Here is a 24,084-nt window from a genome sequence, read left to right as displayed (position 1 = left end):
ATCTTCTCGGGAGTGTAAGTGCAATCAGCTAGAGCCCTCTGAGTTTCACTGAGAATTTTGATGGGTTTACATCTGTGAACTTGAAGGTAGAAGCCAAGAAGAGGTAAATGCTTAGTATAAATAGAGAAGAAATATATTAGAAGTGAGAGAGAAAGAGAAATCTTGTGGCACACTCCAGAGCCATCAAAGGGGAAGCAGTATTAGAGGAGGAGTATTCAAGAGAGATCTCTGGTACTGGCGAGCCAAGGGTGGAAGTCAAAGAACAGATATGTTAAGGGGGATTCCCACAAATGTTTATTTTGAAAAATACCAAAACTTCAGAAAAGTTATAAGAATCGTACATTAAACACTGGTGTATCCCTTATGTGTACATATAAATGTATACAGAGGGACAGAGAGTGCACTTTTATTAACATGTGTATTGACATTTTGTATATAGATAGGCAGATAAGAAAGTTGATACAGAGAGAAATGTGTGTGTATATATATATATTTTTTTTTTTCTTTTTCTGAACCATATGAAGGTTGTTGGTAGACATCATGCAGCTTCACCACTAAGTGCTTCAGTATGTGTTTCCTGAGAACAAGGCCATTGCTCCTATATAACCAGGATGCAATTGTCCCACTCAGGAACTTAAGCTTGCTAAAATACAATATCTAACATTTAGTGCATATTCAAATTTCCCCATTGTCCCAAAAATATCCTTATAAATCTCCAATTTAAAGGGGATTTTAAAATTGTTTGCTGTGTTCAACATAAATGCCTTTTCCATTTTCCCCACAAAGTCATCAAAAGCAACCACATTTCTCATCAACGTTTTTTGCCAATGAATTCTGTGGGGGAAATTATAGATGTCCCATGTCCAGATTGGCAGGGAGTGAAAATAGAAATAATAGCAGCTGCCAGAAGAGAGATTGGTTGACGCGGATTCCATTTGCGTCAACGATTTGGAGGAGAGGAGCTTTGTAGAGGCAGTAAGTAGCAGAGACAGATTGAAAACCACCTAGTCTGTTCCTAGGGTGTTGCCCCTTTTCTTACCACTCATGTTTTAAATCTGTCCTCTCTTAGTTGTTAGTAGTTTTCCCAGATCCTACCATGTACATTCAGCTTGCTCTCATAGGTCTCTTTTTAAAAAATAGATCTATTTTGAGAGCAGTTTTATATTTACAGAAAAATTGAGAAAATAGTACAGAGTTCCTATATATCCTCTTTACCTCTGCACACAATTTCCACTATCAACATCTTACATTAGTAGAGAATATTAGTTACAACTGATGCACCAGTATTCACAAATTATGATTAATGGAATCCATACTTAATTCAGATTTCCATAGTTTTTAACCTAGAGTCCTTTCTGTTCCAAGATCCCGTCCAGGAATCAAAATTTCATTTAGTTGTTATTTCTCCTTAGGCTCCTTAGACTGTAACAGTTTCTCAGACTTTTCTTGTTTTTGATGTCCTCAATGGTTTCGAACTCATAGGTTTTTCGATAATTTAATCTCCCTACGTTGCCCGGCAAAGCACCACAAAAAGTATTGTTTCCAATTAAATAAAATGTCAGACAATTGGTGGAAATCAAATCCTGTTTGAAGTAGCTGCATGATAAGGATGATAAAGTTATTTTAGCAGTTGTGTTTGGTTTTGGTCATTTTATAACTACTCATTGATTAAATATGGGCTATCGAGTTCACAGGATTCATTGACTGGCATAGTCTTCTTTGGGTGGATTGAGTCAATGAAGCTCCAGGCATAAAGATCAACTGAGAGAGAACCATACAGAAGGTGCCTTTTCCTCTGGAAACTTGTGTTGTAACAGATGATACATGACAGATGTTTTATGCTTTTCTCATCATCTTTGCAAGAATCTCGGGGTAATTTTGCTTGAGACATATGCTGCTATCCTTTGCCAAGGAAGTATTTCTCTTGTCTTTTAAATTTTTTTAAATCAAAATATAATTTACATGTAGTGATAAGCACAGATCTTATGTGCATAGTTAGGTGTTTTGACAAATGTTTTGACAGATGTAAGCCACATCTCATCGGACAGAGAACATGTTCATCACTATAGAAAATGATCTCATGCCTTTTCCAAATAAGTGCCTGCCCTTAATTCCCAGAGGCAACCAATGGTTCAATTTCTTTACCATAGATTAAGTTGGCTTGTCCTAGGACTTCATCAAATGGGATCATGCAGTTTGTACTCTTTTGTGTCTGGGCATCTTTAGTTTAACATAATGTTTTTGAGATTTGTTCATGTTTTGTGTCTATCAAAAGTTTATTCTATTTTATTGCTGAGTAGTATTCATTGTATTGTATTAATATACCACAACTTCTTTTTTTTTTTATACCACAACTTCTTTATCTACTTTTATATTGATAAAAATTTGCTTTTTTTCCCGATTTTTGGGGGCTATTTTGAATGAAGTTGTTGTGAATATTCTTGTTTATGTCCTTTTTGTGGACTTCTGTTTCTCTTGAGGGTGGAGTTTCTGGAGCGTGTTTAATGTCATAAGAAAACGTCAAACCATTTCCCAGAGAGGTTGTAACATTTTATACTCTGTGTTAGTTATCTACCGCTGCATGACAATATTACCACAAATTTAACAGCAAAAAGCAATATACTTTTTTTTTCTCCCAGTTTGGATCAGGAGGCTGGGCATAGCTTAGATAATCCTTTGCAAGGCTGTGATTGAGTGCTGACCCAAACTGGGTTCTCCTGCTTTAACTGGGGAAGGACATGATTCCAGACTCATGTGGTTTTTGGCAGAATTCACTTCCTTGTGTTGTGTGATCGAGAACTTCAATTTCTTGCTGGCTGCGAGCTGGTGGCCGCCCTCAGCTGCTAGAGAGGCTGCCAACAGTTCCCTACCATGTGGGGTTCTTTAACATGGGCAGTTGCTTCCTCAAAGCCAGTGAAGGAGCAAGAGGTTCCATCCAGCAAGGTGAATGCAGCAATCTCATAAAATGTAATCATGTAATCAAATATATTTAATCATATACATCCCATTACCTTTGCCGTATTTTAATGTAAGTCCCACTCACACTCAAGGGGAGGGATCACACAGGGAATGAATACCAGAAGGTGGGGATTAAAGGGGCCAGTGTAAGAGTATGTACACCACACACTCCTACCGTAAATGAATGGTTGCTTCACATCTTTGCCAACATTCGGTGTTGCCATTTATTTAATTTTAGCCATTCCAGTTGTTGTAGAATATGCCACTGTGATTTATTGTTATTTTATTTTGTGAGTATAGTTGGCACGCAATGTTCAGTTAGTTTAAGGCATACAACATATGATTTGACAAGTTTGTGCGTTACACCATGCTCACTACAAAAGTAACTACCATCTGTCACCTACAACCCTATTACAATATCATTGGCTACTTCCCTATGCTGTACCTTTTACTCCCATTGTGGTTTTAATTTGTACCTCTAATGTCTAACGATGCTAAGTATTTCTCTATGAGCTTATTGGCCAATCATATATCTTCTTTCAGGGGATGCCTTTTCCTTGTATTTTGCCCATTTAAAAGGTTGTGTTGTTTGTCTTTTTACTATTGAGTTGAAGGAGTTCCTTATGTATTTTGGATAAAGATCTTTCGATAGATATATGCATTACAAATATTTTCTCTCTGTCTACGTATTGCCTAGGTTTTTTCTTAGCAGTGTCCTTTGATGAGCAGATAATTTTAACTTAGATGAAGTCTGATTCACCGATTTTTCTGTGATGTTTAGTGCTGTTCTGGTAAGAATATTCCTCTATTAGTAATTGGTAAAACGAGTAAATAGTACATTTAAAAATAAACCATGACCCAAAGGAGAAAGAACAAGGGAAATAAAATATTTTGAACTGAATGTTAATAAAAATACATATTAAACCATCCCATATTTGTGAGATACAGAGCTGAATCAGTGCCTAGAATGGAATTTGTAGTCTAACATGCTTACAGCTTAAAATAAATTATTTAGGGTGCCCTAAGTGGCTTAGTTGGTTAAGCATTTGCCTTCAGCTCAGGTCATGATCCCAGGATCCTGGGGTAGAGCCCCACATCAGGCTCTCTGCTCGGCAGGGAGCCTGCTTCTCCTGCTCCCTCTGCCTGCCCCTCCTCATTTGTGCTCTCTCTTTCTGTGTGTCGAATAAATAAATAAATAAATAAAATCTTTAAAAAAATAACTTACTGAAGCTTCCACCTTACAAAGCAAAAGGAAATAAATAAGAGTAAATTAATCCAAGGAAGTTTTTAAAAGGAAACAATAAATTTAGGGAAAATCAATAAAATAGAAAATGAATCAACCAATTAATTCAGGAAAAATCAGCGTGACCAAAATTTTGTTCTTATAAAAGAACAATTGAGGCAATAAAGCTCTTCTTGGACTGATCAAGAAAAAAAAATCAATGAAAAAAATTAGTAAGATAGAACTTTAAATCAGTTAAAAATTCATTGATATAATATACTGTGTCACACTAGCATAGAGGACAACGACCACACTGTTATCACACTGTTATCTCAAAAGATACAGAAAAAGCATTTGACTAAAATCTATTACCCTTTCATGACAAAAGTGCTCAACAAATTAGGAATAGAAGGAAAATTCCTCAACCTGATAAATACTTCTATGAAAGTCCCCCCAGAGAACATGATACATATCGGTAAAACACTGAATGTGTTCTGCTAAGGAACAGAAACAAGACAATGGTGTTTGTTCTCATCACTTCACCACTTCTTTTTTTTTTTCTTTTTTTTAAGATTTTATTTATTTATTAATAAGAGACACAGAGACAGGCAAAGACACAGGCAGAGGGAGAAGCAGGCTCCATGCAGGGAGCCCGACGTGGGACTCAATCCCGGGTCTCCAGGACCACACTCTGGGCAGAAGCTGGCGCTAAACCACTGAGCCACCCTGGCTGCCCTGTTCTCACCACTTCTATTCAACATTGTATGGAAGGCTCTAACCTGGGAAGTTAGGCAAGAAAATAAAATAAAAGGCATTCAGATTGGAAAGGAAGAAGTAAAATGATATGATCTTGTATATTAAAAAAAAAAAGTTCTAGGAAATTCATTAAAAACAATGAACGATCTAAAAATAAAATAAGGAAAACAAGTCCATTTGCAATAGTACCAAAAAAGAATAAAATACTCATAAACAGATTTACCTAAATAAGTGTAATACTTATGATTTGAAAACTATAAGACATTGCTTAAAGAAAATAAAGAAGCCAAAAAAAAAAAAGAAAGAAAATAAAGATGTCTCATTAAATGGAGAGACATTTCATGTCTTTGTATCATATGACTTACTATGGCAAAGTTAAGATGGAAATATTTCCCCAATTGACCTATATTTCAAAACAATCCCTTAATGTCTCAACTGTCTTTTTTTGCAGAAATTGACAAGTAAATCTAATATTATCCATATGTAAATGAAGTTTCAGAATCACCAAAGAATTCTTGAAAAAAAGAACAAAATTGGAACACTCACACTTTCCTTCTTTAAACTTATTATAGAACTACAGTAATCAAGATAGTGTGGTACTGACACAGGATAAACATACAGATCAGTGGAACAGTATTGAGAGTCCTGAAATGAACTCTTTTATTTCTGTTCAGTTGATTTTCAACAAGGGTACCAAGACAATTCAATACAGAAAAGAAAAAGCATGCTTTTCCACAAATGGTGCTGTTGACAGCTGGTGTCCACATACAAAAGAATGAAGTTGGATCCCTACCTCACATTATATACAAAAATTAGCTCAGTATGAATCAAAGACCTAAGGGTAAGAGCTAAACTACAAAATTCTCAGAGGAAACCAGGATAAAACTATGATCTTGCATTAGGCGTTGATTGGTTTCTTACCTATGCCACCACAAACCAAGCTACAGAACAAAAAATAGATTAATTGGGCTTGATAAAAATTAAACTTTTGTGCTTTAAGAAACAATCAAGAGAGTGGAAAGACAACTTATAAAATGGGAAAAATGTTTGCAAATCATATATCTGATAAGGGACTTGTATATACAACACATAAAGAGTTTTTACAATTCAAGGAAGAAATAAAAACTTAGACCAATAACCAGCAAAGAAATTGAATCAATAATAAAAAAATCCTCTCAACATGCAAAAATCCAGGGCCATATGGCTTCACAGGTGAATTCTACCAAACATTTAAGGAAGAGTTAATACCTATTCTTCTCAAACTATTCCAAAAAACGGAAATGGAGGGAAACCTTCCAAATTCATTCTATGAGGTCAGCATTACCCTGATGCCAAAAGCAAATAAAGACTCCACTAAAAAAGAGAACTACAGGTCCATATCCCTGATGAACACATCCCTGAGATATAAAAATTCTCAGTAAAATACCAGCAAACTGAATCCAACAGTACTTTAAAAGAATCATTCACCATGACCAAGTGGGATTTATTCCTGGGCTTCAAGGGTAGTTCAATATTCACAAATCAGTCAACTTGATACACATTAATCAAAGAAAGGATAAGAACCATATGATCCTTTCAAAAAATGCAAAAAAAAAAAAAGCATTTGACAAAGTACAATATCCATTCATGATAAAAACCCTCAACAAAGTAGATTTAGAGGGAATATATCTCAACCTAAAGCCAAACACAAAAAACTCACAGCTAATATCCTCCTAAATGGGGAAAAAACTGAGAGCTTTTCCTCTACGGTCAGGAACAAGGCAGGGATGTCCACTCTCACCACTGTTATTTAACATAGTACTGGTTATTTAACATATTTATGTCCATGACTTTGACTTAGTCGTGCCTTTGTATTTAAAGTAAATCTCTTGTCAATAGCATATCATTATGTTTTGCTTTTTTTATCCAGCCAACTCGTACTGCCTTTTAATTAGCATATTTGCTTTTCAGTTATATCTTCTTTCATTCTTTTGAAGGTTGGCTGCTATAGTGATTATACTATGCATCTCTGATGAATTGATATGCAACTTTATTTATAATGTAAGGACTTCACAACTGTGATTGTATACATTTTTAAATTACAAATAATATCCTTTTTTCTTATTATTAAGCACCATACATAGTAACAATTGTACAAACCTAGATTTATTGTGTAAAAATAAAATTAATGAGGAGAAACAATCTTTGTGTTGTTATTCATCCTTTGCAACCTTTATTTATTTATTTACTTATTTATTCGTTCATTTATTTATTTATTTATTTTTAAAGATTTTATCTATTTACTCATGAGAGACACATAGGGAGAGAGGCAGAGACATAGGCAGAGGGAGAAGCAGGCTGCATGCAGGAAGCCCGATGTGGGACTTGATCCCCAGACCCCGGGATCACGCCTTGAGCCAAAGGCAGATGCTCAACCACTGAGCCACCCAGGCGTCCCTGTGACCATTTTTTTATAGGTATATTCACTTTACTGCTTCTTCTATGAACTTGCCATCACTCAATATGGAATGCAATTAATTGCTCAGTCTCATGGGAGCATCTTTAAGAGGTAATATAAATGACCCTAATCCCAGAACAGACTTCTGAGAAGAAGACAGAGAATTTATCTGCTAGATCTTCTTGTCAAAAATTTTCCTCATGGACATTGAATCCACACATTTCAGGGCTGTTCGTGTATAGGCGCAATAGATCCTGCAGCATCTCATTTGTCTTTTATGAGAAAACTCCAGGACAGAAGGCAAGATGTGATATTGTTTGGTTATAAGGTGAGCTAACCATCAAGTTGTGCTAATGTGAAGTCTGTTGCTCAAAGGTGTTGGCTGTCACAGTGTTGGCTGGGACAAAACAAGTGGCTAATGGCCCTGAAGCTGGTGAAGCCAAAAGCATCTGAGTATGGAATGCACCTTTTTCACCACTCACTTTCATTCGTGCTTCCCATTATATTCACCCCTATACTACAATAGAAGCATCAATTTTTGTGAGTAGATCATTCCATCACTTCTTCCTCGAGGGGGAAAGAATCCGTTCATCTCATCACAGAGTCCTGTTCAAGATGATATCCAGCCGCCTTCTCTGAAAACACTTAAGGCAAGTAGGTTAATGGAACAAAGTCAAGTCCCTGCTGATGAAGATAATCTTAAGGCCATAGTTGATAATATTCATCTCTTTCTCCTCTACTCTTTTGTACTCTCATGTCAGTCTACCACTGGCCACTGTCTGTCAGCAGTGGAGAAGGCAGGGGGTACCTGTCGTAGATGAGGCAGGTCTCATTTGGCTAAGGATAATTCTCAGTGAATTCTCACAGCAGCTAGGGGATGAGTGAGTGTGCGAGTAGGTAAAGGAGATTTATGCAAAGCACCAACGGCATCCGTCGACTACAAGGGGTTCATCCTACCTCCACTCTTTATTTCTTGCCCCCTTATACTCTAGTAATTGGGGGATGCAGTTCTATATATTAGCTGCTGGTTCAGTGCATATACCGAATGTTAGAGGGCAGTCCCCAGCTCTGCACTGCCTCAAGTATTTTGTTACACAACAAGATCTAGCTAACATGGATGGATTACATGGTTAAGGCTACAGGGGCCCATAGCCACGTGTTTGTTGTTTCCCCTCTTTTGTCATAAAATATATTCTTTGGGCTGGGTAGTTATTGCGAGAGAAACCACGTCAATGTTAACGGGCTCCTATAACTTTTTGAATATCGGTGCTGGCAGAGGCACTGAGGACAAGGAAGGCAAATTCATGACTAAAGTAGGTGCCCATTTGATAAGGATGCGTCGCTGCCTCCTCCAAGGTAGAACTGGTCCAAAGTAACCCGCCTGCCATCAAGAAGCTGACTGGTCTTCTCAAAGAGTAATGGCAGATGAAAGGCTCAGTTTTAGTATCTGCAAGTGGCCAGCTGGAAATACAGCAATGGCCATTGATCTAGCTGGATCAGAATTAGTAGGAGTCTGTATTTTCTGGCCCATGCAATACTTTCATGACTTCCACCATGACCTCTCTATTCACAGGATCTTTGCGCTGATGGCACAAGACATCTCATTCACCTGATGCCTGAGAATATTCTCTTTGGGAATTAATATGAGACACAGAGATATTCTCACTCCTATACATCCATTCAAATTTTGTATTCCAGGCCAATCTGTCCCCAATATTCCGATCATGGTTTTTTTTTTTTTTTTTTCCAGGTCCTGAATCAATTAGCCAAGCCCTTCATCTCTGCCTAGAAATTCTTGCATATCCACATCCCTATCTCAGGCCACTTCTTGCTCCTAAGAGATAAAACAACATGTGCATTGCTCACAAATCTTCCCAAGGGAGGATTCCCCACCATCACTGTACTGTGGGCATCAGCAGTGCATTTTTTATGGTACTTCCATCTTGTACCGCCCCATATGTAAACTAGGTCCAAGGTCTTTCCTTCTACATCATTGCTCTTAGAGAAAACCCTCAGGCCAAAAGGACTGAACTGGGAGAGAAGTAGCACAAGAGAGGTTGGGGATATAAGAGTTTAGACCATTTGTTCCCATTTACTCATGACTTCCTAGTCCCTGCATGCTTGATCCCTAATGTACCGTATCCATTGTATAATGGATTGGCGTGGACAGATTTTTATCGCTTAGAGAATAATAATCAGTGCATGATGGGCTACCCCTATTGCTCAGGCACGCTGTCTCCATGCACATATAGCTGATTTTTCAAATAGAGTCTAACTCTCTGCTGCAGAAGGTTGCCCTGCACTAGAGGTATACCCCCTCCTATTGGGGCTCGCTGGAGACTCTATATCACTTATTCACCACAAATACCTCTCATACCATTGGATCTGCTGGATTATACAACTCAAGCAGTAGAGCGGTTTGCATTGCAGCTTGGATTTGATTTAGAGATGTCTCTTATTTTGGTAACTGCTTGCAAATGAAAGCTTTCTAAGTCACCTGATAAGTGGGTTGGGGATATATTCCCAAAGACAGTATATGCCTTCAAAATCCAAAGAGGTCCACTAAGTGATGAGTCTCTCTCCTAGTGGCAGGAGGTGAGAGGTACAAGTTGTTCTTTACATTAAAGGTGATACTTCCTGCATCCCCAGAATTTTGGAATCCTAAAAAGTTTATTGATGTGGCAAGCCCTTGGATTGTCTCAGAGGTCTCTCTTCCATTCTTCAGCATGTGCGTGTTTTACAAGGGCCATTCAGATTAATATTGAAAGCGGAGTCTACAGACTGTTGCTGGTTGGTGAACTCTTGGTTACTGGTTCTTGCAAGATAAATTCTTTCTTTTAAGATTTTATTTATTTATTCATGAGAGAGAGAGACACACACACAGAGGCAGAGACACAGGCAGAGGGAGAAGCAGGCTCCATGCAGAGAACCCAATGTGGGCCTCGATCCTGGGACTCCAGGATCACGCCCTGAGTTGGAAGGCAGATGCTTAACTGCTGAGCCACCCAGGCATCCCACAGGATAAATTCTGAAATTGAAAATCTATGTTTAGAACATTTTTATAGCAATCTGACATTGCTGTGACATCCAAGTATATGATCAGAAGCCTCATCTCATTAAGCTATTGATCATTTTGGTTATTGTCAAACTTGTGATAATTCACACGTGCAGCAAGGTATGTGCTGGTCAAATTCAGTGATTTCCAAAAGTATGGCTCCAAGACAGATTGGAAAAAACAAACAAACAAACAAACAAACAAACAAAGTAGTCCTTCACTATGAGAAACACTGAATAGTAGTACTTGCCGCTTTGTGCTCACCAAGACAGAAAACAGAAGAGTTAAAATAGCCCTGACACAAGAAAGTAAATGTGTACTCCTATTCTCTCTCTATGAAGGCAAAGTGTTTTTGATTCTTTCTCATGATGGAAATTAAGGAAAGCTCATTTACCAATTAATACCTATGTACCAATGCCAAATCTATGTTGATCTCCTCTAGTAAAGACACCACATGTAGTATGGCAGCTTCTACTGGGGCAATCACCTGGCTAGATTTATGGTGGTCCACTGTCATGTGCCATGATCCCATTTTTGTAAGGGTCAGACAGGAGAATTGGTTGAATAGGGATATAATAGAAACCATGAAGTCTGCATCCTTTAAATGTTTGACAACTATATCAAAAAAACAAAAACAAAAACACAGTTGAACTGAACCATTTTTATTAAACTATACTCAAAAATAAACTCGAAATGGAGTAAAACCTAAATGTAAGACCTGAAACCATCAAACTCCGAGATGAAAACAGGTAGTAATCTCTTGGATGCTGGCCTTAGCAACATTTTTCTAGATGTGTCTCCGTAGGTGAGAAAGATAAAAGCAACAAAAATAATTTACACCAAAATCACAATCTTTATTTATTTATTTATTTATTTATTTCAATCTTTAAAAAAAAATATGTCCAACGGAAGCCTTTCCATATTAAGCCTTTCTTAATATACCTTAAGGTGAGAGCTGACTGCCCTGATGTATCGTTTTCTTGTACAAAGTATGCAATTCCAGTAACAGAATCCGTCCCAATCTCTACAATATTGTCCTCATGCTGCTCGGGCATCACTGCCACTACACAGTCCAATGTCTCACTTTCAGGTGCACTGCATCCGACTGGCCACAGGTGGGAAGTCTTAGTAATTATGATCCCCCTGTGTGGCCTCACCTACGACCCACAAACCACGCCTCGGTCTTTATTGTCCTAAGACCAGTGGTTAACCCACCTCTAATATCCCATCCTGAGTGTCTCCAGGACACTTGGGAGACAAGTCTTTTAGCTTGGGTTCTCTAGAAAGTAGAGACTGAGTGCAGTTTGAAAGAAATAGGAGTGAAGGCAAAGGGGAGTGGACGGGGGAGGAGAGGAAACCAATACAAATGAAATCGTACCAAACTAGCACCACTTGGTATCACGCCCAATTGATTGCTCAGTGTCATGGGCACAGGTGAGGCATGGGGACACCCTCGTTAGCAGAACAAGTATAGATGCACTCTCCTGGATGTGGCTGGCTTTGTGGGCGGGTGAGCTATGCAGTTCTCTAACAGTCCATTTAGAAAGGCACTGTGCTTGGTTTAATGTTCCACACTCACCATCCGGAAAATCTCAATAATTTGTGAATAAGGGGCCTTGCATTTTCATTTTGCTCCGGGTCCCGCAAATTATGTTATCTGGTCCTGCTAATGTAAATTCCAGTTTAGTAGGGGAACCAGTGTTATTCTCTCTCCTGCGAAATGTGAATTAGTGATACAGAGAGGGAGTCATTGTGGCAGGAGAAAATTATAAAGAGAGGAAGATGAGCAGTGTTCACAGAGGCAGGAAAGATGGGAGTCAGCTGTTGGATGGATGACAGGGCACATGACTGCAGCAGAAGGGACTCTTATTTTTTAGTTTTTTGTCTCTTTCACTTTTCTCACTTAAACTCATCCATAATCCTGAATAATTAAAGTAAAATAGTAGATCTCTGTTTTTCTTGAAACCTGAAAGACTCTAATGGAGATGAGTTGAATCATGGAAATGAAATAAAGCAAATGGAGAGGAGAGGTGGGGATCTTTTAGGCCAGCGTTATGTCACACTATCTGTGAAGGACCTTTCCTTTGTTTTAAACTTTGTGAATTGATACTTCTGGAAAACAAAAAAAATTTAAATAATTTGAAAAATGAAAACAAAAAAATGACAAACTCACATTTTTTTTAGTATTTTAAACAGATATAAAATTACATTTCAAAAAACATAGAACAAAAAGTTACATCGCATAAAAGAAGAAACTACAAAAGCTACTTTCACTGAAAGCGTGCAAATAGGCGATTAATATGACGAACTGTGAATATATGGTCAGTTTTTTATCATTCCATAGTTGTGACAATCACAAGGTTGGGAGTGAAGGAGCAATCTCCCATATTAAACGCTGTATTTAATATTTTAAATTTGTCAGTAGTTGTACATTTTTGACAGATGAATGTGTTTCTTGGGTCTGTTAAATGATCTAAGCTAGGTTGCATGGCTGAGATATTGTATATCTAAACTGTTTCTAGGTTTTATTCAGTAACCCTCACTGTAGAGAAATTAGTCTCTCAGAGATACGTTTAATGGAATGCAAGTGATTTTAAGACTATTTCATCAAGCTCAGGATATTCACTTTTGTTTTTTATACAAAATGGAGCAAATAACGCTTTATTTTCAAGATTCATCTCATCAGTAATAGTGTCAGTTCATTATAAGTTCCAAAACTTTGTCCTACTAAATGATAGTTACATTTAGAGTACCCTTCAGTTAAAGAAATGGATTCTGGATCCATGAATTCCCTATGTGTGGAGATTATTTTCATGGAAAATAAAAATTCCAAATGTTTTGTCAAACTCATAATTAGTTTCTTTATATTTTATATGTGAATGCTACTGAAGTTTGATGGCCTTATTGCTTCAATAGTCAGTTACGGTTTTAATATTTACTATGAGTTTTGGCTATGAACTCAATAGAAGGAAGATGACACTTCTGAGTAAAACTAGTAAAAATAATCTTTAATTCTTTATAATCACTCCTCTGGTCATTGGTTTACTACTATTATTACGGACATACTACTGACATGTGTCTTTTCCTGACAAAACAGGACAGGAAGGCTTACATCACCATCTATAATTTAGGGTGAAAAACAAATGACACAAACTTTACTTCCCTAATTTTGCTATGAATCTCAAAAAAAAAATAGGCTGGATTAAAAATTAAAATGACTAAAACTGTAACAAAAAAGTAAATAAATATTTACATTTTCACAGATTTGTATTCACTTTTGGGTTACAGGTAACGATACTTGCCTTGGCATTTCACTCCCTATAATGTGGCCCTACTGCACATGACAGGGACACAGTCATGCCACCCGCAACCCCACAAGTTAGGGAACACCTGACCTGTTCCATGTTCTGTTTAATGAGAGGTGTCCGACGATCATGTGCTCGGATGTAGCTGAAATATTAAATCGCTCTAAGGGCTGCTAAGCACTCGCTCTCGATCCCTGTGCTTACTTCTTTGTGGGTATCCGCCAACTGCGCAGCGTGCGCCCAAGGAGCACACTTTGGGTCATGCTGCTGTCGGGGAGGGGACCTGCACTGAAGACAAGGGAAAGTAGAACCAGGGGAGGAGTTTACAAAGGAACAGGAGGGAGGGGGAGGAAAAGGGGACCCTGGATTTGTGGAAGACTAGCGAAGCTTTACGCAAGAGGAAGTGGTTTAACTGCGTTAACTGCAAGAAAGGCCAAGTAGAGAGAAGATCAGAAAGAAGTCATTGAACTGACAACTAGGACGGGGGCAACTTTTGAAAAGACTGGTTTCACTGTTGGGGAAAGATCAGGAAAGGCTTCTTTTAAGAATCTGCAGAATTTCTTATGTTTCTTTGGTTGTGCAACAGAAAGCCGTGTGGGGGGATTTAAAACTTTGACCCGATTGTTCCTGAATCGTGTGTATAAGGATTTATTTATTTGTTTGTTTGTTTGCTTATTTATTTATTTTCAAATCCTCTGACCCCCCATCCGCTCCCTAACGCTGGGCGGATTCACCCATCTGGGGAAGACCAAAGCACCGATTTCAAAGGGTTGTTCTGAGGCTGGCGATCACTGGTTGAGGCCCAGCACGCGCCGGGCACACAGTGGGCGCTCGTCCCGCGTGGGCCGGGCCGGGCCGGGCGGGCCGGGCGGGCTTGCATTCATTCAGCTGCCGCTTTTTCTCTGAAAATGCCCCTTACAGTTTGCCGGCCCCTCCCGGTTCTGTGCGCGCGCGCGCGGTTTTTAAAACTTCGTTTACGGGGCAGCCCGGGCGGGGGTGGGGGGTGGCTCACCAGCGCGTGACCCCGGGGTCCCGGGTTCGAGTCCCGCGTCGGGTCCCCGCGTGGAGCCTGCTTCTCCCTCTGCCTGGGTCTCTGCGTCTCTCTCTCTCTGTGTCTCTCATGAATAAATAAATAAAATATTAAATACAATCCTGACTTAAAAAAAGATGAAAGTTCATTTACTCCCGAGGGACACCCGGAGAGGGCGATGCTCGGACGCGGGACGGCGGGCGGCGCCTGCGGGGGGCACCGGGGGCCGCGGCGGGCGGGCGCTCAGGTCCTCACCGGCTCTGCCCCCGGCCCCGTCTGCGCGCGCAGGTCCCGGAGGGCGGCCGTGCTTCGCCCCGCGCGTCCCGCCGTCTCCCGGCGTCGCCAGCGTTCGCGGCCCGGGGGGCTCCGCAGACGGTTGTTTTTGTTTTGGCGGATCCGGCGGGGCGGATTGGGCGGGAGCGGGAGCGGGGGCGGGGCGGGGAGGGGCGAGGGGGCGGGGCGGGGAGCGGAGGGCGGTCGGGGACGGGGGGACGGGGAGACGGGGAGAAGGGGAGAGGGGGTCGCAGCGCGGAGGGGGCGGGGACGCGGGGGAGGCTCGGCGGGGGCGAGCCGGAGGTCGCGGGGCGGTGGGAGGGCGCGGACGCGGGTCGCGGGGGGGCGGCGCGGAGGGGGCGGGGAGGGGCGGGGAGGGGAGGGGGCGCGGCGGGGCGGGGCGGAGGCGGCGGGAGGGCGCGGCGCGCGGCGGGGTGTCGCGGGGCGGGGGGGCGCGGCGGGGCGTGCCCCCGGGGTGCGCTCGCTAGATACGGCGCCGCCGCCGCCCGCCGCCGGAGCGGGGCCCAGGGCGGCGGGGGTCGGGCCCGCGCCGGGAGAGGCGAGCGCGTCCCGGGGGCCGCGGGGGTGCAGGCCCCGCCCGCCGCGCGCCCGCCGCCGCCCCGCGCCCCCGGAGCGCCCCGTCCGTCCCGCCGCCGGCGGCCCCGGAGCTCGCGGACGTGACGCCGCGGGCGGAAGTGACGTTTTCGCGCGGCTGGCCCGGCGCTCGGTGGGCGGCGGGAGGAGGGCTCGTGGGCTCCGCCGGGCGCCGCTCCCCGGGTCTGCGCGCAGCGGGGCGGCCCCGAGGTGCGCCCCCCGCCCCGCCCCGCCCCGCCCCGCCGCGCCGCGCCGCGCCGCGCCCCGCCCCGCCGCCGGCCCGCGGACAGCCATGCCGCCCAAAGCCCCCCGGAGGGCCGCCGCCGCCGCCGCCGAAGCCCCGCCGCCGCCGCCGCCGCCGCCGCCGCCCGAGGAGGACCCGGCGCAGGACAGCGGCCCCGACGACCCGCCTCTGCCCGGGTGAGCCCAGAGCGGCGGGGGCGGGCGCGGGCGCGGGCGGGGGCCGGGGCGGGCGCGGTGTCGGCGGGGGCCGGGCGCCGGCTTGACAGGTGTCGGGCGGGGGGGGGTCGGGCGCCCGCGCCCGGTGACAGGTGCCGCCGCCGCGCCCGCGGACACGGAGCCGGCGGCCGACGCGGCGGGGGACGGGCGGCCTCCCGCGGACACGGCGGCGGCGACGCGGCTCCAGGCCTCGGCACCGGGCAAGCCCCGCGACGCGCCCCGCTGGAGCGCCGCTGCCTGCCTCCGCTCCCTCTCCGTGGTCCCCCTGCACAGCCTCGGTATCCGTCTTCGGCGCTTTGCAGCGCTTCTTCCATTTTGCCTTCCAGCCCGGACACATCCTCGCGCCTGCTCTTGTTTTGTTTCGCTTGGGCTGCAGAGTTCGTGAGCTGCCCGTGCTCACAGCACACTTCTCCCCCCCCCCCCCCCCCCCAGCACCAGCACCGCCACCAGCACCAGCACCAGCACCACCAGCACCAGCACCAGCACCACCCGCACCACCACCAGCGCCACCACCAGCACCAGCACCACCAAGTGGTCTCTAAATTTAGGCGACTACTGTGATAATACAGTAGAACGTGACAGGGAGGACTTATTCTGTTGCAGCATCCTATTTTTCACGATCGTGGTACTTTATGGTTAAGAACCTAAGACTGAAAGACTATGATTGCCATTATTTTTGCCAGTCCTGGTTCCACCACTCTGAGAGTACCTGTTTTTTGTTTTGTTTTGTTTTGTTTTGTTTGAGAATGGGATTGCTTTCTTTTCCTCACCGCTTCCTCACCTGTTCTAGTCCATTACTAAGCCCTATTCTTTGAACTTGCTAGACACTAACAGGGTTCAGATAGATTGTGAACGATTGGAATGGGCTTCTGGGATGGCCTGTGAAAAGCTGTTAAAAATACATATGTTGAAATGGGTTGTCTTACAGGTCAGTTAAAAATCACACTCGCTAATTGGGGGGAAAAACAGTCAAGCTGTTCTGAAAGCAAATTTAATTTCTGATTAAGCTCTGTTGTGTCCAGTACTTGAACGTTTTCATTTGGAAAAAGCAGTAAATCTACTCTATAAAGAGTTCCATGTTTACCACGGAGCTTTGGAAGCGTCCTCTGGATTATTGTAGGGTAACCAGAAATATTCAAATTAGGGCCCCCACCTGGGAAAAGAAGGCCTTTCTTCCCCACCCCAACATTGCATTATTTACTTTTAAATGATGGAACTATAAAAAATTTTCCTGTAAGTAAAACCATACAGGATACACTCCACTCTTGATTAACCATACCCCCCGAAAGGTTTTGCTAGTACGGGCAGTTGAACTGTGTAGACTAGCTGCTTAGCAAGGGTGAAACTAGTGCCTGGCAATCCAAAGCCAAGCGTCCTGCTTAGGGATGGATTCAGGGCCCGCTCCACCTGCATTTTCAGTGATGGAATCTGTCTGTACCTTGAAGCTGAGATCTTCTCTCTGTTGCATTATATCTGGCCTAAGTGGGAATGTTGGAAGGGAAACCTTCACTAGGAGCAAGAGTGCACCCTCCTTGTTGACATGATCAAAGTTAATTACGCTCTGAAGGAGGTTTACCAGTCTGGCATAGTGGTCAAGGGCATGGATCATGGAGTTAGACTTGGGTTTCCCACTTACTGGCCATGTCCTCAAGTGAGTCCTTTAACTTCTTATTTGGTACTTGTCTGTAAAACAAGGATAAGAGTACTTATCTAGTAGGCCCATGTGTGGATTCCACTGAAACTATACATTTAAGATACTTTATTCACACAGGCTCAGAGTAAATACTCAAAAATTATTAGCTATTCCTTATATTATTATTAGGTGTCAAATAGACATTAAGAGAATGAAAGGGAGCTAGCCAACAAGAAACTATTGACTACCTATCTTGGGTAAGGAAGATCGAAGAGAAAAGGCTGAAATAAGAATAGCAGGAATTCATGTTAAGTTTCTTATTACGTGAGAAATGCTTATAGGTAGAGAGATTATATGAGACGTTGATAAGCGTAGACTGCATTTTAGCAAAATTGCTGATACTAAATTGATTCTGCAATATCATAAATGGGCTTTCTTCTTTTTGCTCTTATTGTCATCCCGCTTTTCCCATACAGCGTTAGCTATCATACTTACTTACTTTTCCAAAGCTATTTTGCTGTTCTGGTGTGTATGTGATTCAGGCCAACAAACATCTTTCACTGTGTTGTATATTTGTTGGAAGGACTATGAAAAAAATAAACATTTAAATTCTGTAATTTTTTTTCAAAGATAAATAAGATTTTAAAGTACTTAGTAATGCCTTTTTTCAGAATAATGATGTTTGTTATATGCAAACCATTGAAGCAAATGTTTACTTTTAGTTTGATTTCTAAATATATCCCCATTATATGTCTGTTTTTATCTGGTAGGCTTGTGTTTGAAGAAACCGAAGAACCCGATTTTACTGCATTATGTCAGAAATTAAAGATACCAGATCATGTCAGAGAAAGAGCTTGGTTAACTTGGGAGAAAGTTTCATCTGTGGATGGAGTATTGGTAAGGATTTCTTTAACATTTTTTGAAGAAAACTTTCTCATTATTTTTTAAAAAAGATTTTATGTATTTGATAAACAGAAAGAGAGCCTGAACATGGGGAGGGGTAGAGGGAAAGGAAGACAGAGAATCTCAAGGAGATTCTCTGCTGAGCACAGAGCCCCATGTAGGGCTCGATCTGAGGACCCTGAGATATGACCTGAGCCAAAACCAAGAGTCAAATGCTCAACTGACTGAGCCACTCAAGTGCCCCCCAATTTTCTCAATTAAAAAATGATTTTGAATTACTATAGATAACTTGGAAAATAGAAAAATATAAAGAAAAGAAAAGCTAGTAATAATTTTGTTACCCAGAGGTAAATAACTCTGATAGTGTTAAAAATATCCCCACGTAACCCCCCAAAGTATTTTTCCCCCAAAGTACTTTGAAGCAAATCTTAGATATCATATGCATACGTACTTCACTCAGATGCAAAAATTTTTTAAAAACAAAGCCATACCTTATAATTTTTAATATCTTACAATATGTAGTGTTCAAAATTTGATTGTTTTAGAATTAGAATTAGTTTTGCTAGAATTTACAGTCTTTGATAGCGTTTGATATATTCCATTTTTTTGCATAAGTATATGTATGTATATGTAATATGACTCAATAGTGCTGTATATGTACTGGGGGAATATTCCATGCATTTAAAAAATAACTCCCTCAACAATCCATTGAGGGTATGACAAAAAGTCTTTATTTCATATGTAAAATGTAAAATCTTGATTTTATAGAAAAAGATACTGAAATAGAATGAGATTAAGTAACTTGACCAAGGTTCCTGACTTGGTCATTTAAAACACAGATTTGGGGGATCCCTGGGTGGCTCAGCGGTTTAGCGTCTGCCTTTGGCCCAGGGTGTGATCCTGGAGTCCCGGGATCGAGTCCCACGTCGGGCTCCCTGCGTGGAGCCTGCTTCTCCCTCTGCCTGTGTCTCTGCCTCTCTCTCTCTCTGTGTCTCTCATGAATAAATAAATAAGTTTAAAAAAAAATAAAAAAAATAAAACATTCGGAATCATACATATAGGTATATGTAGTTACATATAATAGTTTTATATCTTATTTTAAAATTTTTTTCTTGGGGTACCTAGATGGCTTAGTTGATTAAGCATCTGCCTTTGGCTCAGGTCATGATCCCCGGGGTCCTGGGATTGAGCCCTGCTTGGGGCTCCTGCTCCATGGGGAGACTGTTTCTCCCTCTCCTGCTGCCTGCCACTCCTCCTGCTTGTGCTGTCTCTCTCTTTGTCAAAAAAATAAAATCTTAAAAAAAGGAAAATAAATTTTTTTTCTCGACATCATGAGCATTTTACTGTGTTATTAAATATTTTTGGGTATTTGATAATATAGTTTCTAATGTATAATGTTTTATATATTAGATATTTTTTAATTTCCTAACTCTTAAAATATTATTTGATATTTTTTCCCCATAACTTTTTGGCTCTATAAAATGATGTGATGAATATCTTTACTCACAAGAATAATGCCTGGCACAAAGTAAGTCCTCAGTGGTTCGTTAAATTAATGAATGAATCTGATTATTAGAATACATTTTTACAAGTTGAATTACTGAGTCAGTAGCTATGAACGTTTATAAATCTTTTGGTAATTATTGTTAAATTGCATTTCAGACCCTTTAAATGAATTTACTTTATTTTTTTTTTAATTTTATTTACTTATTAGAGAGAGAGAGATAGCTGAGCAGGGAGTCCAATAAGGGAATCGATCCCTGGACCCTGGAATTAGGACCTGAGCTGAAGGCAGACACTTAACCAACTGAGCCACGCAGGCACCCATGAATTTTCTTTCTTACAGCCTTGTATTAATGTATGTGTCTTTTTTTAACACAGCAAAATATGTTAATATACATTCCATAAAAGTGTTTAAAACTGTTAAAAAATTCTGGTATCTTAGTCCATTTGGGCTGTTTTAACAAAATACTGCGGACTGGGTAGCTTATAAACAATAGAAGTTTATTTCCTACAGTTCAGGAGGCTGGGAAGCCCGAGGTGGTGGTGTGGCCGATTCTGTGTCTGTGTGAGGGCCCGCTTCCTGCTTCGTGGACAGCGCCTTGTCACTGGCTTCACAAGTCGGAAGGGGTGGGAGCTTTCTCAGGCTTCTTTTATAAGGACACTGGCCCATTCATGAGGGCATAGCCCTCATGACTTGATGACTTCCCAAAAGCTACAACTCCTAATGCGTTTACATTGGGCATTAGGCTTTAAGCATATGGATTTTGGGGGACATAAGCATTTAGTGCATTATTATTTGGTAATGAAAAAAGAGAAAATGAATCCAGTTTCAAAGACCTGAACGTAATCTGGAACTCCTTACTAAAAAAGGAGGAATACTAAAGTATCTTGGGTGAATGACTTTGGTATTATCTTACCAAAGCATCTAGTGTGTACTTCCACTGATTTGGATACTTCATGTACAAAGGGTTTTTCTGGTGCATATGCAGTTATAGGGAGTCATAGCTTCTTCACCTCTTGCTCGCAGATGCTAGGCTTTTAGTTTTCAGAAAGTTGGGAAGGAGTAGCAGATTATAGAGAGTATCGATGAATATAGGTAGTTTCCAATTTAGGAGTGGGTTATGTTTCCAATCTCTTTGTAAGTACAACATAGTAGTTAGGTTTCCAGGCCAGTTCACACAAAACTGTTTTTGTACTGAACTATAACAGTAAGAGTTTTCACTATAGAGGTCCTTTTAGGCTTCAGACCTGATTATAAGTATGAATACATGTTACAACTTGGGTATCCTATTCTTCTATCCTGGCTTTGTCCCTGCCTTCCATGGGAGCTGGCACAGTTTAAATCTCATTTCCTAATGAAGGTCGTGATGGGACTAGGAGATACGAAATCATTCTTGGTTGTATGCTGGAGGAAGACAAGGAAGGAATTTCATGTTATCTTTGGGATATTTGGTACCTATTTTTTGCAGGGGTGTATGACAGAAGAGGAGGTGGTATTGTTCTGTTACAGTTTCCAGATGTTTCCCTGGAAATATTCTTTTAAGTGATAGTTAAGTTTTTGAGGGTTGGCCTGAGGATTTACCCTCTTCATACAATAATTTCTAAGGGAGAATGTGACAGTGCGTGCAGAGAACTGAATGTTACGACAAAATGAACCTGTTTCTGATGCACCTGTTCCATTCTAGCTATTTCAGATAGCAGTTGGCTGTCTTTGAAACAAGAAGAGGAATACAATAACTAAGGGAATCTTTCTGGCAACTGAAAGTAGATGATGTTTATTGGAATAGAGGGTGGATTAAGAGCAAGGATTTGTCATCAGACTAGACTGACTCAAGTCTCAGTTCTACTATTTACTACCTCCACGATCTTGAACAAGTTACCTAAAAATCTCCAAGCCTCAGTTTTGTTATTTGTAAAAAGGACTAACAGTAATTTCTGGATCTTGGAGTTAACTGTGTGGATTAAATGATGTCACGCACATAAAGCACTTATTAGTGTAAATGAATGCCTATATTAGATTGTGCAGCCAGAATAATTTGACTTAAGAATTACCCCAGAAAATTTTATATTAATATAATTTTTAAGACAACTTAAGAATCAGTTAAAATACTTGAATTTTTAAAAGTTATTTAAATTCTGGTTAGTTAATATACAATGTAATATTAGTTTTGTGTGTACAGTTTAGTGATTCAACACTTCCATACATCACCCAGTGCTCATCACAGCAAGTGCACTCCTTAATCCCCATCACTTCTCCGCCCCCCCCCCCCCCGCCCCCCACCTACCACGCCTCTGGCAACCATCAGTTTGTTCTCTATAGTTAAGACTATGTTTCTTGGTTTGCCTCTCTTTTTTTTTTTCCCCAATGATCATTTTTTTCCCTTAAATTCCACAATGCTTAAGATTATATGGCATTTGTCTTTCTCTGACTTATTTCGCATAGCATAATACTCTGTAGCTCCATCCATGTCATTGCAAATGGCAAGATTTCATTCTTTTTTATGACTGAATAATATTCTATAGTATGTATACTACATCATCTTTATCTGTTCATCAGTCAGTGGACACCTGGGGTATTTCCATAATTTGATTATTACAGATAATGGTGCTATATTTTTGTATTCTTTGGGTAAATACCTAGTAGTACAATTACTGGATCATAGGGTAGTTCCGTTTTTAACTTTTTAAGGAACCCCATACTGATTTCCAGAGTAGATGTACCAGTTGGCATTCCCACCAACAGTATGATAGGGTTCCCCTTTCTCCACATCCTTGCCAACACCTGTTGTTTCTTGTGTTGTTGATTTTAGCCATTCTAACAGATGTGAGGTGATTATCTTACTGTAGTTTTGATATGTATTTCCTTGATGATGAATGATGTTGAGCATCTTTTCATATGTCTGTTGGCCATCTGTATGCCTTCTTTGGAAAGATGTCTATTCAAGTCTTCAGCCCATTTTTTAATTGGGTTACTCGTTTTTGGGGGTGTTGAGTTTTGTAAGTTCTTCATATGTTTTGGATACTAACTCTTTATCCAGTATGTCATTTGCAAATACCTTCTCCCATTCTGTAGGTTGCCTTTTAGTTTTATTGGTTGCTTTCTTTGCTGTATAGAAACTCTTTATTTTGATCAAGTCCCAATAGTTTATTTTTGCTTTTGTTTCCATTGCCTTGGGAGACATATCCAGAAAGAAGTTGCTATGGCCAGTGTCAAAGAGATCACTGTGTTCTCTTCTAGGATTTTATGGTTTCAGGTGTCACATTTAGGTCTCTAATCCATTTTGAATTGATTTTTGTGTTTAGTGTAAGAAAGTGGTCCAGTTTTCCCAAGGCCATTTGTTAAAGAGACTTTTTCTCATTGGATATTCTTTCCTCCTTTGTTGAAGATTAATTGACTCTATAGTTGACTGTATAGTTGTGGGTTCATTTCTGGATATTCTGTTCCTTGATCTGTGTGTTTTTGTGCTGGTACCATACTGTGCTGGTACTGTTTTGATCAGTACGGCTTGGTAATATAACTTAAAATCTGGAATTGTTATGCCTCCAGCTTTGCTTCTTCTTCTTTTTTTTTTTCATCAGCTTTGCTTCTTAATACAGGATAAGAATCATATGATCATTTCAATAGATGCAGAAAAAATTTTGCGAAGTACAGCATCCATTCATAGATAAAAATCCTCAACAAATTAAGGTTAGAAGGAACATAACCTCGACATAATATAGGCCATATATGAAAAACCCATAGCCGATATCATCCTCAGTGGGGAAAAAACAGAGATTTTCCTCTACAATTATTTAACATAGTACTGGAAGTCCTAGCCACAGCAGTCAGACAACAAAAAGAAATAAAAAGCATCTAAATTAGCAAGGAAGAAGTAAAACTTTCACTTTTTTCAGATGACATGATACTTTGTATAGAAAACCCAAAAGATTGCCAAAAAACTGTTAGAATTAATACA

At 41.1% G+C, this 24,084-nt stretch overlaps 1 protein-coding gene and 2 long non-coding RNA genes across 3 annotated transcripts in view; 1 reads left to right on the top strand and 2 right to left on the bottom strand.

The window, feature by feature from the left end:
* Positions 1–11,273: 11,273 nt before the first annotated feature.
* LOC111091803 lies at positions 11,274–14,795 on the bottom strand. Its single transcript, XR_005376200.1, has 2 exons — positions 14,746–14,795; positions 11,274–14,635 (listed from the first exon to the last, which is right to left on the bottom strand). It is a non-coding gene; the product is annotated as an uncharacterized LOC111091803 (long non-coding RNA).
* A 1,028-nt stretch (positions 14,796–15,823) lies between these two features.
* RB1 (RB transcriptional corepressor 1) overlaps positions 15,824–24,084 on the top strand; it is a 145,641-nt gene continuing 137,380 nt past the window's right edge. Inside the window, exons 1-2 of the mRNA XM_038569496.1 lie at positions 15,824–16,050; positions 18,493–18,619. Of these exons, the coding sequence (XP_038425424.1) occupies positions 15,923–16,050; positions 18,493–18,619 (255 nt within the window). The 5' untranslated portion in view covers positions 15,824–15,922. The remainder of the gene's footprint in view (positions 16,051–18,492; positions 18,620–24,084) is intronic.
* Positions 16,879–24,084, bottom strand: part of LOC119877401 — a 72,409-nt gene continuing 65,203 nt past the window's right edge. The window contains exons 5-6 of the long non-coding RNA XR_005376198.1: positions 18,222–18,307; positions 16,879–17,772 (exon numbers count right to left, since the gene is read on the bottom strand). This is a non-coding gene — a long non-coding RNA (uncharacterized LOC119877401). The remainder of the gene's footprint in view (positions 17,773–18,221; positions 18,308–24,084) is intronic.

The sequence above is a fragment of the Canis lupus genome, chromosome 22, assembly GCF_011100685.1.
Source record: "Canis lupus familiaris isolate Mischka breed German Shepherd chromosome 22, alternate assembly UU_Cfam_GSD_1.0, whole genome shotgun sequence".
NCBI classification, from domain to species: domain Eukaryota; kingdom Metazoa; phylum Chordata; class Mammalia; order Carnivora; family Canidae; genus Canis; species Canis lupus.
The sequence above is the reverse complement of the archived record's forward strand: the minus strand, read 5'-3'. Positions and strand labels throughout refer to the sequence as shown.